The 15,585-nt window shown below is 37.7% G+C and overlaps 1 protein-coding gene across 2 annotated transcripts in view; it reads right to left on the bottom strand.

Moving 5' to 3' along the window:
- The window catches only part of USO1 (USO1 vesicle transport factor), a 94,288-nt gene that overhangs the window by 30,675 nt on the left and 48,028 nt on the right, over positions 1–15,585 (bottom strand). For both annotated transcript variants that reach the window (XM_008069060.2, XM_021718069.1), the window contains 5 exons: positions 11,954–12,054; positions 11,444–11,546; positions 11,232–11,287; positions 8,450–8,570; positions 1,553–1,731 (listed from right to left, as the gene is read on the bottom strand). In XM_008069060.2, the coding sequence (XP_008067251.1) occupies positions 1,553–1,731; positions 8,450–8,570; positions 11,232–11,287; positions 11,444–11,546; positions 11,954–12,054 (560 nt within the window). The remainder of the gene's footprint in view (positions 1–1,552; positions 1,732–8,449; positions 8,571–11,231; positions 11,288–11,443; positions 11,547–11,953; positions 12,055–15,585) is intronic.

Genomic DNA, 15,585 nt, shown 5'->3' with positions numbered 1-15,585 from the left:
TTGCCCCTTGGTAATGCTGTTTATAAAACAAAAAATTAACATGTGTAATACTGACACATGAAAATAAAAATGATGAAGTTGGGAGTATAAGAAAGAAGGATTTTGTGACCATGATCCTTTGTAAAATACTTTTAAACAGTTTTTAGGCATATTCTAAATAGGGTAACTACAAAATTTATAATCCAAACCAGGACACTTTTCAAGTGAAAGAGGACAGTATTAGTAATTACAAAACGAAAACTGTACTGGCAAATTGGGGCACATGGTTATCCTAATTATCAGTCAATCCTTTGCAGGCAATTCCCAGAGCATGAAACAATATTAAGACTCTACTAACTAGAGAGGCTAACCATCTAGTTTGAGGCCCACAACTTCGGAGACACAGGTGTAATTCAGAGACAAAGACCCACAAGAGCTACAAGAGAGCTCAAGAGTGAGGAGGCTGGTATAAATTGAAGGGTTAAAGGAGTTAACAAGTAAAATCTTCAACTTTTCTCTGATGAGGAACATTTAGGATCCTATTGTCCTCACTTACAACCTTCACTAAACTTTCAGCATAAAACTACAGCTGATTTGTCAGTTTAAATTTGTACTGTTAATCAGCCAAGCGCAGTGGCTCATGCCTGTAATCCCAGCACTTTGGGAGGCTGAGGTGAGTGGACTGCCTAAGCCCATGTGTTTGAGACCAGCCTGGGCAACTTGGCAAGACCTCGTCTCTACAATAAATCAAAAAATTAGCTGGGCGTGGTAGTGCACACTTGTAGTTCCTGTTACTTGGAAGACTGAGGCAGAGGGATGGCCTGAGACCAGCAGGTCGAGGCTGTGGTGGCCGTAAGCATGCTGTGCCACTGTACTCCACTCTGGGTGACAGAGTGAGACTCCAATTAAAAAAAAAAAATCAAAATCAACAGTCTAACCTATTATTCCCTAATGTAAAACCCATCAGGAAACTATTTATCTGGATTTGCTTTAAAATACTACAGCAAAGTAAGAGAGGAATGAAAGATGAAATAAATTGCAGATGTTAATAATTATTGAAGCTGGCCAGGCTCGGTGGCTCAGCCGGTAATCCCAGCACTTTGGGAGGCCAAGGCGAGTGGACTGCCTGAGTCCGTGGGTTCGAGACCTGCCTGGGCAACTTGGCAAGACCTCATCTCTACAATAAATCAAAAATTAGCCAGGCAGGGTAGCACACACCTGTAGTTCCGGCTACTTGGAAGGCTGAGGTGGAAGGATTGCCGGAGCCCAGCAGGGCAAGGCTGCGGTGGCCGGGAGCATGCCACTGCACTCCGGTCTGGGTGACAGAATGAGACTCCAACTCAAATAATAATAATAATAATAATAATAATAATAATAATAATAGTTGAAGCTGAGTAATGAGTGGGTAGGATCTCCGCTCTGAGTGGAACTGCAAATTTCCATATTAAAAGTTTTTTAAGCCCCCATGAAACCAACTGAATATCCTAAATATCATCAAACACAAGGAGTTTTATTTTCTTTGAAAGGATCACAGTCAGAGTTCTTACCACATTTACATCTATGGATAGTATACCTGGAGCATTAGGTGGAGATTGGTCACCTTCTGTGCAGACCAGCCAAAATTTTCATCTCCTACTTCAAACCAAGGTTTCATACGTTGAATATATGAGCCTTCTTTAAAAAAATTTTGATTGGAATTGTTGTTTTTTAACAAGTTTTGGAGCAAAATCAAACAATCTTCAACTACTATACCTGGGGAAACAATGTAAAATGGAAGTGTTAAGGCCAATGAAACCTGAAGAAAAATTAAATCTCCAAACATTTTTAAAAAGATGAATTTCCATGCTCAGTATCCTTTGGGATGACCAGGCAGACAGCCTGCTCAGACTCCTGATAGCTTCAGGCCACAATTTGCCTGCTCTTTCTCAGGTTCCCTAGCATCCTTGAAACTTCCTTGGTTTCCAAAACACTACTCTCCTGATTTCCTTACAGCTCCCTGGCCACTCCTTTGAGTTTGTCTCCTTCTTTGTTCTCCATTGTTTCATCCTCTTCTGTGCTTACAACATACCACAAAGCAGTTTTATCCACATGATGGCTTCCTATGACCACAGTGAAAGTTCTCCAACTGATCTCTACATTACCAAGTACTAGATTAATCAATGGACTCCATTTCCTCTGAAAAAAACAGACTGATAATGGATGTTCACAGCTAGTAGGCTTGTCTGATATACCCACGCTTTTGCTCCTACTAGTTGAGCTATATGTCGACAATAGTTACTTCTAAAACAACAGACACTTTTTAGAGCAATTTTAGGTTTATAGAAGAACTGAGTACAAATAAAGTGCTTCCATTTAGAGGCATGTATTGTATACAACCTTTTTGCTGGTGGAGGATCTTGCCTGGATGCTGATGGCTGCTGAAGACTGAGGGCTGTGGCAGTTTCTTAAAATATGACAACAATGAAGTCTGTCACATCGACTGACTCTTTCACACAATTGTATGATAGCATTTTATCTACAGTAGAACTTTCAACATTGGAGTCAATCTTCTCAAACCTTGCTGCTTCTTTATCAACCAAATTTACATAATATTCTAAATCTCTTATTGTCATTTTGATAATGTTCACAGCATCTTCACTGATTATACCACAGAAAATCACTTTTTTTTGTATGTCTATAAGAAACAACTGCACATCTATTAAAGTTTTATTGTGAGACTGCAAGAATTCAGTTACGTCTTCAGGCTCCGCTTCTGAATCTAGTTGTTATCTCCACCACATCTGCAGTTACTTCCTCCACTGAAGTGTTGAACTTCTCAAAATCATCCATGAGGGTGAGCTCAGCCTGTAATCCTGCGCCTTTGGGAGGCTGAGGTGAGTGGACTGCCTGAGCCTGCGGGTTGGAAACCCGCCTGGGCAGGCGAGACCTCATCTCTACAATAAATAAAAAAAAATTAGCCGGGCATGGTAGCACGCGCCTGTAGTTCCAGCTACTTGGAAGGCTGAGGCGGAAGGATCGCCGGAAGGATCGCTGGAGCCCAGCAGGTCGAGGCTGCGGTGGCCACTGTACTCCAGTCTGGGTGACAGAGTGAGACTCCAACTCAAAAAAAAAAAAAAAAAAAAAAAAGGAAAACACTAATCTCCTTTTACATTTCAACCAGAGCTCTGAGTGATCAGATTCACTGTGAATTAGAAGTAATATTTTAAAAGGAATCTTTTTTTTCCCGAGTAATGGGCTTAAAATATTCAATAAACAGCTGGGTTCGGTGGCTCAGCCTGTAATCCTGCGCCTTTGGGAGGCTGAGGTGAGTGGATTGCCTGAGTCCGGGTTCAAGATCTGCCTGGGGAGAGAGACCTCATCTTTATAATAAATCAAAAAATCAGCCGGGCGTGGTAGCGCATGACTGTAATTCCGGCTTCTCGGAAGGCTGAGGCGGAAGGATCGCTGGAGCCCAGCAGGCGAGGCTGCGGTGGCCGGGAGCAGCCACTGCACTCCAGTCTGGGCAACAGAGTGAGACTCCAACTCAAAAAAAAAATCAATAAACCATGATGTAAACAGATGTGTTGTCTTCCAGATATTGCTGTTCCATTTAGAGCACAGGCAGAGTAACTTTAGCATAATTCTCCAGAATCCTAGGATTTTCAGAATAGTAAACAAGCACTGGCTTCAACTTAAAGACAATAGTTGCTTTAGCCCCTAACAAAAGAATCAGTCTGTCCTCTGAAGCCAGGCATTGGTTTCTTTCTAGCTACAGAAGTTCTAGAAGGAAACGTTTTCCAATAGAAGGCTGTTTTGTCAACAGTGAAACTGTTTAGTGTAGCCACCTTCATCAACTATCTTAGCTAGATCTTCTGAATAAGCTTGTTGTCACATTATTCAGCACTTGCTGCTTCACCTTGTACCTTTGTTATGGGGAATGTCTCTTAAATCTTATGAGTCAACCTCTGTGAGTTTTCAACTTTTCTTCTGCAGCTTTCTCACCATTCTGAGCATTCACAGAATCAAAGAGAACTATGACTTTGCTCTGGATTCAAGTTTGGCTTAAGGAAATGTTGTGGCTGGATTTATCTTCTATCTACACCACTAAAACGTTCTCCAAAGCAGCAATAAGGCTGTTTTGCTTTATGATTCATGTGTTCAGTGGAGTAGCACTTCAAGAATTTCCTTCAAGAACTTCTCATTCACATTAACAACTTGGCTAACTATTTGGTGTAAGAGGCCTGACTTTTAGCCTATCTCAGCTTCCGACATGCCTCACTAAGTTTAATCATTTCTAGCTTTTCATGGAAAATAAGAAATACACAACTCTTCTTTTCACTTGAACACTTTGAGGCTATTGCAGGATTATTAATTGCCCTAATTTCAACACTGTTGTGTCTCAGGGAATAGGGAGGCCCATGGAGAGGGAGAGGGAGAGGAGTGGGGAAAGGGCCAGTTAGTGGAGCAATCAGAACACACATATTTATTGCTTGTCTTATATGGGTGCCATTCATGGTACTCCAGAAGAATTACAATAATAACATTAAAGATCATTTATACAGATCACCATACCAAGATATAATAATGGAAAGTTTAAAATATTCCAAGAATGACTGCAATATGATGCCAATATACCTATTCAATACAGGGTTGCCACAAACCTTCAATCTGTGAAAAACACAGTATCTATGAAATGCAATAAAACGAGGTAAGCTTGTACTCTCCTTGTGTCCTCATTAATATCTTGCATTACCGTGGTACATTTCTTACAGTTCATGAATAAATTGATTCACATTATTAAAGTCTACAGCTTACAGTTTGCTCTTCATGCTGTAATGTTCTATGGGTTTTGACAAACATAAAATCACATGCACCCACCATTATAGCATCATACAGAATAGTTTCCTAGACTAAAAATACCCTGTGCTTCACCTATTCATCCCTTCCTTCCTCTACCCTGGAATCTCTGGCAACCACTGATCTAAACTTTACTATTTATATAGTGTGATTTTCCAGCATGCCAAATACAGTTGACACTGAACAACACAGATTTAAACTACAGGGGTGCACTTATACACAAATTTTCTTCCTTCTCTGTCACCCCCGAGACAGCAAGACCAACCCTTCCTCTTCCTCCTTCTCCTCAGCCTGTTCAACATGAAGATAGCAAGGATGAAGACCTTTATGATGATACACTTCTTAATGAAAAGAAAATATATTTTCTCTTCCTTATAATTTTCTAAACAACATTTTCCTTTCTCTAGCTTACTTTAAGAATACAGTATATGGCTGGGCACGGTGGTTCAAGCCTGGAATTCCAGCACTTTGGGAGGCTGAGATGAGAGGATTGCCTGAGCCCATGGGTTTGAGAACAGCCTTGGCAACTTGGCAAGACCTCATCTCTACAATAACTAAAAAAAAAAAAAAAATTAGCTGGGCGGGGTAGTGAGCGCCTGCAGTTCCGGCTACTTGGAACGATGAGGCAGAAGGATTTGACGCTGAGAGGGCCGTGAGCATGCCACTGCACTCTAGCCTGGGCGACGGAGTGAGACTCCAACTCAAAAAACAAAAGAATACAGTATACATGTACAATGACCATTTGTATACCTAACTCTGAACTGTATCCTACATCTTTAAAATAAAAATTTTTAAAATACAGTATATAATACAAATAACATACAAAGTAAGTGTTATTGGTAAGGTTTTTGGTCAACATAGGTTATTAGTAACTAAGTGTTTGAGAAGTCAAAAGTTATACATGGATTTTCCATTGTGCTGGGGGTTGGCACCCCTAATCCTGCCATTGTTCAAGGGTCAACTGTAGTTGGAATCATAAATTATGTAGCCCTTTCAGACTGGCTTATTTCACTTAGCAATACGCATTTAAGGTTCCTTCATATCTTTTCATAGTTTGATAACTCTTTTTATTGCTAAATAATATTTCATTGCACGAATGTACTATAGTTTGCTTATCCATTCAACTATTGAAGGACATCTTGGTTGCTTCCATGTTGTAATCATGAATAAAGTTATTGCAAAAATTCATGTGCAGGTTTTTGTTTGAATATAAGTCTTAAACTAATTTGGGTAAGTACCAAGAAACATGATTGTTGGATTGTATGGTAAGATTATGTTTAGCTTTGTAAGAAACTGCCAAACTGTTTTCTAAAGTAGTTGTCCCATTTTGTATTCCCACCAACAATGAATGAGTTTCTGATGCATTCCATGTGTAACATCATTTTGTATTATGTTTTTTGATTTTCCTCATTCTAATAAGTGTGTTGTGATATCTCATTGTTTTAATTTGCAGTTCCCTAATGACATATGATGTTGAGCATCTTTTCATATGCTTATTTGCTATCTGAATATCTTCTTTAGTGAGATGTCTATTCTGATTTTTTGCCCATTGCTGTTGTTCTTTCATTGCTACATTTTAAGAGCTGTTAGTATTTCTTGGATACAAATCATTTTTCAGATGTGTGTTTTACAAAGAATTTTTTCTCTGTCTGTAGACTGTCTTTTTATTCACTTAACAGAGTACTTTGCAGGGAACAAGTTTTCAATTTTAATGAAGTTCATTTATCAATTTTTTTTCTTTCACAGATCATAGTATTGTATCTAAGAAACAACTGTTTTATTCACAAAAATACCATGCTATGTACACTGATTATTAACCAAATATGATTTAAACTCCCAAAATATAAGTGTGAAAACAGTTGTTTTTATAAAAACTAAATCCAAGTCTTTGGTAAAATTCAAAATTCTGCTGTTAGGTATGCATAACACAATTCTAAAAGATAGAAAAGTAATTGTAAAAACCCAGAAAAATCCTGTATCCTATTTTAAAGAAATCAAAATGTAAATCCTACATGATGCATTATAGGTACGATATATGCAAGGAAGCTGATGAAAAAATCTAACCACCAGACCAAAAAACAAAGAAAAAGTTTTGGTCCTAATTCAAAAGAGTAGTACATAAACATGCACTTTTATTTTATTATATTTAACTTAAAAATAAAATGTTTAAGGTACACATTTTACATACTTTTTAAGAATTCCTGATATAGCTGGGCTCGGTGGCTTAGCCTGTAATCCTGTGCTTTGGGAAGCTGAGATGAGTGGACTGCCTGAGCCCGCGGGTTCAAGACCTGCCTGGGTAACTTGGCGAGACCTCATCTCTACAATAAATCAAAAAACCAGCCGGACGTGGTAGTGCGTGCCTGTAGTTCCAGCTACTTGGAAGGCTGAGGTGGAAGGATCGCCAGAGCCCAGCAGGTAAAGGCTGCGGTGGCCGGGAGCGACCACTGCACTCCAGTCTGGTCGACAGAGTGAGACTCCAACACAAAAAAATAAATAAAATAAAATAAAATAAAATGTTAAAAAAAAAAAAGAATTCCTGATATAACCAATCTATGATTGTTCCAGAGACCATAGTTCCTCTACCCATTTTATATAAAAAACTGCTCCCTGGAGGCTCTGGCTATGTGGCTGTGCCTCTTTTGCCACTCCTCTCCACAGTTATGTAACACATTCATGGTCACACCTCTTTGTTTACTAAAAACATCATTGGCACCTTGCTCAAAGTCTTCTCTTCTAAGTTCTGCTGTCACTTTTGAATTTAACATCAACAACCACTCATCTAACACAGAGAGCTCTCAGTTCCTTAGTCTCATCTTGAGTGACAATTCTCACCTTTTTACAAAAACCTCCCATCTTTGTGGCTCAAGTATTCTCAACATATCTGATCTATGGCTTCCCTGAGATTCTCAGTCCATCAACCAAACCTTTCTCCCTTTTTAGAAACTCCTGTCTTTACTTCCTTGTCTGTCTAGCTTAGATTACAAGGATCTTCATGTAATCCACTCTTTAGATAATATGCTAGGTTCTCTTGCCTCACTGTCTGTTCATAGCACCTTCCTGGGAAAGAACTAACCCTGTGAAGAACTGCATGACATTTTTTCTATATCTGCACCTAGGTGGCTAAGTATTACTAGAAGGAAAATAAATTATATACTCATGCAGTCCGTACTGCTATAAGATCATGGTGAACATCTAATGCGGCCCTTATGCTGACTGGAAGTCTTCCTGATTACAGTAGTGAAGCAGTCATCCTATTCTCCAAAAGACTACTAGTCTTCTCCGTTAGTTCTTATTAGTGTCCCCCACTTTACTCTCAGCATGACTCTGCCTTCAACTCAATTCCCTATCACCACATCTGCAAAAGGAGCTGCATACTAATCTATACCTTCAGAAAAGGAGAAAATATGCAGCTGGGATTTTCCAGAAATGATGAAAGATACCAACCTAGACTGCAGAAACCTAACAAACTTCAAACAGGATACATAAAAAAAAAATCCATACTCAATACGCTCTAGTGAAAGAAAAAAAAAGTACAAGGTATGAGTCTTCACTTATCTCACCAATTGTGTTCCCTAAACCCTAACAAGTGAGTATGAAAGCAATCTCTTCAAATAACTTCTGTGAAATATACCTCCATCACTGTTTCCCTCCTCTGTAATAATGTCCAGTAGTCTCTCAAAAGCATTTTCAAAAGCAACAATCTTCTGGATCGCTCCATTGCTTCTTGTTAGTGCCTGTAGTAGTAAGACACCCTTATAGAGAAGAAAAAGAATATTTAGTGGAGTAAAACATTAAGACATTTCAAAATTACTTTTACAAAAATCACAAAATTTCAGAACTGGCAGGAATTTCATAAGCCCAACTACTTACTTTATATACAGGGAAAACAGGAACAGAAAAGTTAATCAATTTGCATCCCTAAGGTTATTAAGTCTCCAAGGGACAGAGCCTTGACTAGAACCCATGCTTAACAACTCCTAAGTCAGTCCTCTTTCACTGTACAATATAGATATACAACAATCCATCACAGTCCTCAATCACTACATAGTTTTCATTACAGGATAAGACAGTTGTGTTTGATTATATCTGTCTCAGGAATGCCACTCCTCGTGCTTCATAACAGCAATAATGGAAAAGCTGTCATTCAATAATATAAATCAACAAACACTACAACATTCCAGCAGAGAAAGTTCTGAAATTCCTACAAATATCTGGCCCCCAAATTCACAAAACTTGCTTCTAAGTCAACAGAAAAACCATGCCTTGTGAATGACATGTACAGCACAAGACAATTCACACTAGTTTTCTTCTCAGCTCTTGTTAAACTGGATTTAACTTATATATTTTAAAACTTCTTTGTCACTTAAGAAAAACTCACTGCTACCCATTTTTGTTTATTTTAGTGTCAAATATTATAAGCCCCCAAGTGTCCAACAATACCATGATGGTCAAAGAGACAGCAAACATTTTGTGACAAAAAGCACAGATAATACTTCCAAGGAAGAGGAACAGCAAATAGGTAGTTCAAAAGTCCCGCAGAGGCAAATGAGCTGTGGCTGTCAGTACTGTGCACACAAGTCTTCACATATGACAACAAATACCCACAGCCTTGCTGGGCTTGTTCTACTCATTTTCCTAACTGCCAAGTTTCAACATTAAGATAAGAGAAAAGGCTAACGTGGCTATTTTTAGATGTCAAATCCCCCCACTTAATGTTGCCAACCTGAGACTCACTGCTAACAAAGGGAAGTTAAATAAGTGGGCTTAAAAACTGGTTGCCCTACTTACTAGTTGTACAACTCTAAGCAAATTACATAAATTCAGTATACTCGTATGTAAAACAAGGACAATATCTTTTTCAGGATTTTTATAAAGACTAAAAGAGATAAAATAACTTCCATAGAACCTATTAGCTTTTATGTTCTCAGTACAGTTAGTTTCTTTTTCTCTTATCCTCTTGAATAGGTTTATTGAAATCAATAATAAACCAAGAATCTAGATATTACACAAAAACAGAACTAAATCCCTAATCATAAAACTAACGAAAACTGACACAAGCAATCATTTTATCTGTCTCAAATAAAAATTGAGGAAAAGTTTAGACATAGGAATAAAAGGGTAAAGAGTTAAAAGAAAACAGTAGACTTAAGACGACAAGGCAGTTATTAAAGAGAGAAATTTTGTATCTGAAAATGAAAATACATAGTAATGATATTAATAGAGATACAGAGAGAAGGCTGGGCACCATGGCTCATGCCTGTAATCCTAGCACTTTGTAAGGAGACAGGAGGATCACTTGAGCTCAGGAGTTTCAGACTAGCCTAGATAACATATCGAGACCTCATCTCTACAATAACAGCAAAAAATTAGCCAGGCGTGGTGGCACATTGCCTGCAGTTCCAGCTACTCAGGAGGCTGAGGCAGGAGCATCACAGAAGATCAAGGCTGCTGTGAGCAGTGATTGTGCCATGGCATTCCAGCCCCTGGACGACAGAACGAGAGCCTGAATCAAAATTATAAATAAATAAAAGTAAAAATAAAGAGATGTTTCCAGTTGCTATCTAAAGTATTACAAAGTTTTGATCAAGTTGTAGACAACAATACAATAAAATGCTGAAGCAACAAAATGATATGTCATCAACACAAAATATTGAAAATATTTAAATAAATCAGAATGGAAAATGACTCCAGAGCACATCACGCCCCAGAGTGAAAAATCACCAAGGAAAATCCTTAGTAATACATGCTCAGTCAAATAAAGGCAGCTACTCTAAATGCAGTGCTTGTCAGGGTTCACAAAGTTCCATGTCTGGGGATATTCTTCTACTCTTTGGGAGTAAAAGGACATTGGTGCAAAATACAATATTTTAGCAGACACTAAAAGAAATTCTAAACTTATGAAAAAAATAAATTTGAGTAGCAAAATGGTTCATCTGACCCATAATACTGGACAGTCAGGAAACAAGAAATAATGTGGTCTTGTCTATAACTTAAAAAGGTCATTACCCCAATTTCCAAATCTAACTTCTTTTTTGTTGTTGTTTTTTTGAGTTGGAGTCTCACTCTGTCGCCCAGACTGGAGTGCAGTGGCCACTGGGCTCGACCTGCTAGGCTCCGGCGATCCTTCCGCCTCAGCCTTCCGAGTAGCCGGAATTACAGATGCACGCTACCGCCCGGCTGATTTTTTGATTTAGTGAGATGAAGTCTCGCTGCCTAGGCGGGTCTCGAACCCGTAGGCTCAGGCAATCCACTCACCTCAGCCTCCCAAAGCGCTGGAATTACAGGCTGAGCCACCGAGCCCGGCCTAAAATCTAACATCTTATAACTCACAATACTAATCAACAAAGATTTTATTTGCAAAGAGAAAAAAAAAAGATGCACATTCTTAGATTTCTTTATCAAATTTAACTTACATCATTACGTATAACTTCCCTGGAATCTGCTAATAAGTCCATCAATCTTGAAACACCTAGAACATACAATCATGTGAAAAATGCTAACAGACCAAAATACAAACAATGATTCAAAGTACTGACAATGTATTAACACACCCTTTCAGTCCCCTTCTCTAGAAAAGAATCCTCATGTTTAAATCAAAATGACGTACAGGAGATAAATCACTTACCCATAGGACTGACTAAAATAATCTGCTGCACCTGAGGCCCTAGCTGTTTTAAAAGAGAAGTAAGAAGTTTCACACCAGGCCAGCGGACATGGAAATCAAACTCCTGCAATACAAGAATGTAAAATAGCATCTATGATTCACATTTTCACGAAAAATATTCTTTTCAATTAACAGCGGTATCAGAAACTGCAACTAAAAAATGAAAGTTGAGCAAACATTTAAAAAGTAACTTGAGAAATAAAAAGCAATAAAAAGAAAACAGAGTTCATAAAAATTGATTAAAAGAATACATTGCTACTGATGGGATAAAACCGTGTTTTGAAAAAACAAAAATAAACAGAAGTATGTTAAAGTAGTATATATTTCTTGAAACATACATATGACTCTTCTAGCTATGTTAAAATAAATGTCACTACCTTTAAAAGTATATACATGCTGCTTCCTCAATTATATCCAAAGGCAACAAAAGCAGCTTATTAGATGACAAATATATCAAGGTTCCCTATTTACCTCCAATAAAGATAACAGCAGAGTGACATTTTCTTGCTGCTTAATGAAAATTTCTGTAAATTGGCTTCCCAAATCCTCACTCTGTCTTGTGGAATTTTCTTCTGTAATATTCAAAGATAAAGAACTTCAACAATGGTATGTTAAAGTATCCTTTCATTAAAGAGTTAAACAGAAATGATAATTTCCCTGGTACTGAAACAATTCAACAGAGTAGCTGGTAGCAATAAGACAATTATGATGTTAAGTGATAACCTTCAAACAACTTTTTTTTTCATACATATATATTATTTTAAAGACGTGGGATACAATTCAGGATTAGGTATACAAGTAGACATAGTATAGGTAAAGTTTGGGCCTCCCTTTGGTCCCCACAAACAACTTTCAAGTTCATTTAAATACATTTTTATTTGTTAAATATTTCAATATGACACTTGAAAACGTACATTAAAATATTTATATTTTATGAAGAACATTTTTTTTTGAGTTGGAGTCTCACTCTGTTGCCCAGACTGGAGTACAGAGGCACGCTCCTGGCCTCCACAGCCTCCACCTGCTGGCTCTGGCGATCCTTCTGCCTCAGCCTTCCAAGTAGCAGGAACTACAGGTGTGCACTACCATGTCCAGCTAATTTTTGATTTATTGTAGAGATGAGGTCTCGCCAACTTGCCTGGGCGGGTCTTGAACCTGTGGGCTCAGGCAATCCACTCGCCTCAGTCTCCCAAAGTGCTGGGACTACAGGCTGAGCCACTGAGCCTGGCCTCAAGAACATTTTAAGGTTAAACTTCTATTAGGGCGTAACAAAACCATTTTGGGGTGATAGAAATATTCTATCTTGAATGTGGTAATGGTAACACTTTTTGTACACTCTTGCCCAAACTCACAGGACTCTATAAATTCAAGGCATGAACTGTATTTTATATATATATAAATTGTATGTAATATTATGTTCTATTCATTTATTGTATTTAAACTGCACTGTAAATGCCATTGTATAAGTTATATCTCACATCTCTTGCCCCTCAGAAACATGATCAAACATACAGTCCTTGCTGATTGTTGAACTATTAAGATAATTTAATTCCAAAATAAATCCATCATCTTCAGAATCCTCCAGATCTTTTTCATATATATAAATATATGAAACAATCTATCCTATAAAACTATTTAGCAATAAAATAAGAATTTGACATTTAATGTCTCATTTTTCTCATGTATTCTTTAAAAGATTTTACATTGGTCCTTAATGCTTAAAAGTCCTTGGAGTACACTATGTGTAGTTTCAACATACTTTCTCATTAAAATGTAAAGGATCACTAAAATAGAAGCAACAATTGCTAAGGCAAATTATCAATTCAGATCTACCAATACTGTAACCTCAATCTAGAGATGGCAAATATATCATTTTCTATTGACTCACCAATACCAGACACAGCTATCTGATCATAGCACCAGCTGAGCATCAGAATCCTTTACCACACATTACTCTAGTAAGTGACTATAAGCCACTGGAGCTGGCAGTCAAGATCAAACCTATTATCCCTCAAAAACTTATTCTTTTTTTTTTTTGAGTTGGAGTCTCACTCTGTCGCCCAGACTGGAGTGCAGTGGACGCTCCCGGCCACCGCAGCCTCGCCTGCTGGGCTCCGGCGATCCTTCTGCCTCAGCCTTCCAAGTAGCCGGAATTACAGGCACGCGCTACCACACCCAGCTAATTTTTTGATTTATTGTAGAGATGAGGGCTCGCTGCCCAGGCAGGTCTCGAACCCGCCTGGCAATCCACTCAGGCAATCCACTCACCTCAGCCTCCTAAAGGTGCAAGATTACAGGTTGAGCCACTGAGCCCGGCTAAAACTTATTCTTTAAATGTGAGATTTTAATATTAGTATAGTGTAGAAATGGGGGGGGGGGGAAGCCAAAAAACAGCAGGTGATAGGAAAAGCAAAGCAATCTAAGAGAGACAGTGATAATCCCATCTAATTATTGTTAGAGAAAAGAGAAAAAAGAAGAAACCAAAAGCAGAAATGTTTTCCAGTACTGAGTAAGTACTCAAATAGGCTGGGTTTATCCTTCAGAAACTCTAGGATATATTTCTCTTAATCATCTCTTTATCAGTAAAATAATTCACCGTTTCTGACTCCTAAAACTATATTACTTAAAAAATATTTTAGTTTTAAAAGGATTACACTGGCTGCTATCCTTAAAATAGACTTTCAGGGAGATAGGTCAGAAGGAATAATCAAGGCTACAAGTGAAGATGGCTTAGATCTTAGGAGTCACAATTTTTATGAAAACAGATGAAACAAGATTGCCGACATATTACACAGAGGAAAAAAGAGGAAGAGTGAATCCAAGGTTTTGACCTGCAGAACTGGAAGGATGGAGTTGCCATTTATTGAGATAAGAAACACTGTGAGACAAGCAAGCTGAAGGTATAGAGAGAATTTGAAGTTTAGTTTCAGACATGTTAGGTTTGAGATACCTTACAGAAATCTAAGTAGAGATACCAAGTAAGACCGTGGATAAATAAATACAAGCATAGATGTCAGTAGAAAGGTCTGGATTGAACACACACATTAGAGTGGTAAACATATAAATGATATTTAAAGTCACAAGGCTGGATGACAAAACACAGCTATAAAAAACGTACAGCTAACATCATATTTAGTGGTGAAAGACAATGTTTTCCCTTTAAGATCAGGAAGGAGACAAGAACGCCCACTCTCATCAATTCTAACCAACACTGTGCTGGAAATCCTAGTAAGTGCCGTAAGACAGGAAAAAGAAACAAAAGGCATACAGATTAGAAAGGAAGAAATAAACTGTATTTATAGACGATATGTTTGTCTATGTGAAAAATCCTATGGAATCTACAAAAAAGCTACAGGAACTAATAAGTGGGCGAAGCAAAATTGTAGGATAAAAGGTCAATATACAAAATGAATCGTATTTCTATGCACTAGTAATAAGAAATAGAAACTGAAATGTAAAAACAGCACCAAAAAGGAAAAATTTGACAATAAACGTATACTTTTGTATACTTCCTCTTTTCTATACTTTTGTATACACTTCAGAAATGTATACAAAAGATTAGGTATACAAGTAGACATCCTATAGGTAAAGTTTGGTCCCCAACTTTCTGAGAACTCCAAAACACTGCCAAGAGAAATTAAATAAGACCTTAATAAAGAGATATATAAATATTCTTGTATTGGAAGGCACAGTATTTTTAAGATGTCAGTTTTCCCTAAATTGATCTGTAGTCAACAGAATCCCAATCAAAATCTGAGTTGGTCTTTTTTTGTAGAAATTCACAAACTGACTCTAAAATTGGTATGCAAATGCTAAGAACCTAAAACAGTCAAAACAATCCAAAAAAACAAAGTTGGAGGACTTACACTACATAATTTCAAGACTTATTATACAGCTACAGTAATCAAGACAGTGCCACATACAGATCAAAAGAAGAGGACAGAAATTCAGAAATAGAGCCATTAACTCAAAATGGACCTAAGTGTAAAACCAGAAATGAGCCAGAGAAGACTGTAAATTATGAAACTTTTAAAAGAAAACACAGGAGAAAATTTTTTTTTTTTTTTTTGAGTTGGAGTCTCACTCTGTCACCCAGACTGGAG

The sequence above is a fragment of the Carlito syrichta genome, unplaced genomic scaffold (genome assembly GCF_000164805.1).
Source record: "Carlito syrichta isolate Samal-C Ts95f unplaced genomic scaffold, Tarsius_syrichta-2.0.1 Scaffold311780, whole genome shotgun sequence".
Classification (NCBI taxonomy): Eukaryota; Metazoa; Chordata; class Mammalia; order Primates; family Tarsiidae; genus Carlito; species Carlito syrichta.
This window is presented reverse-complemented; position numbering and strand designations above follow the sequence as displayed.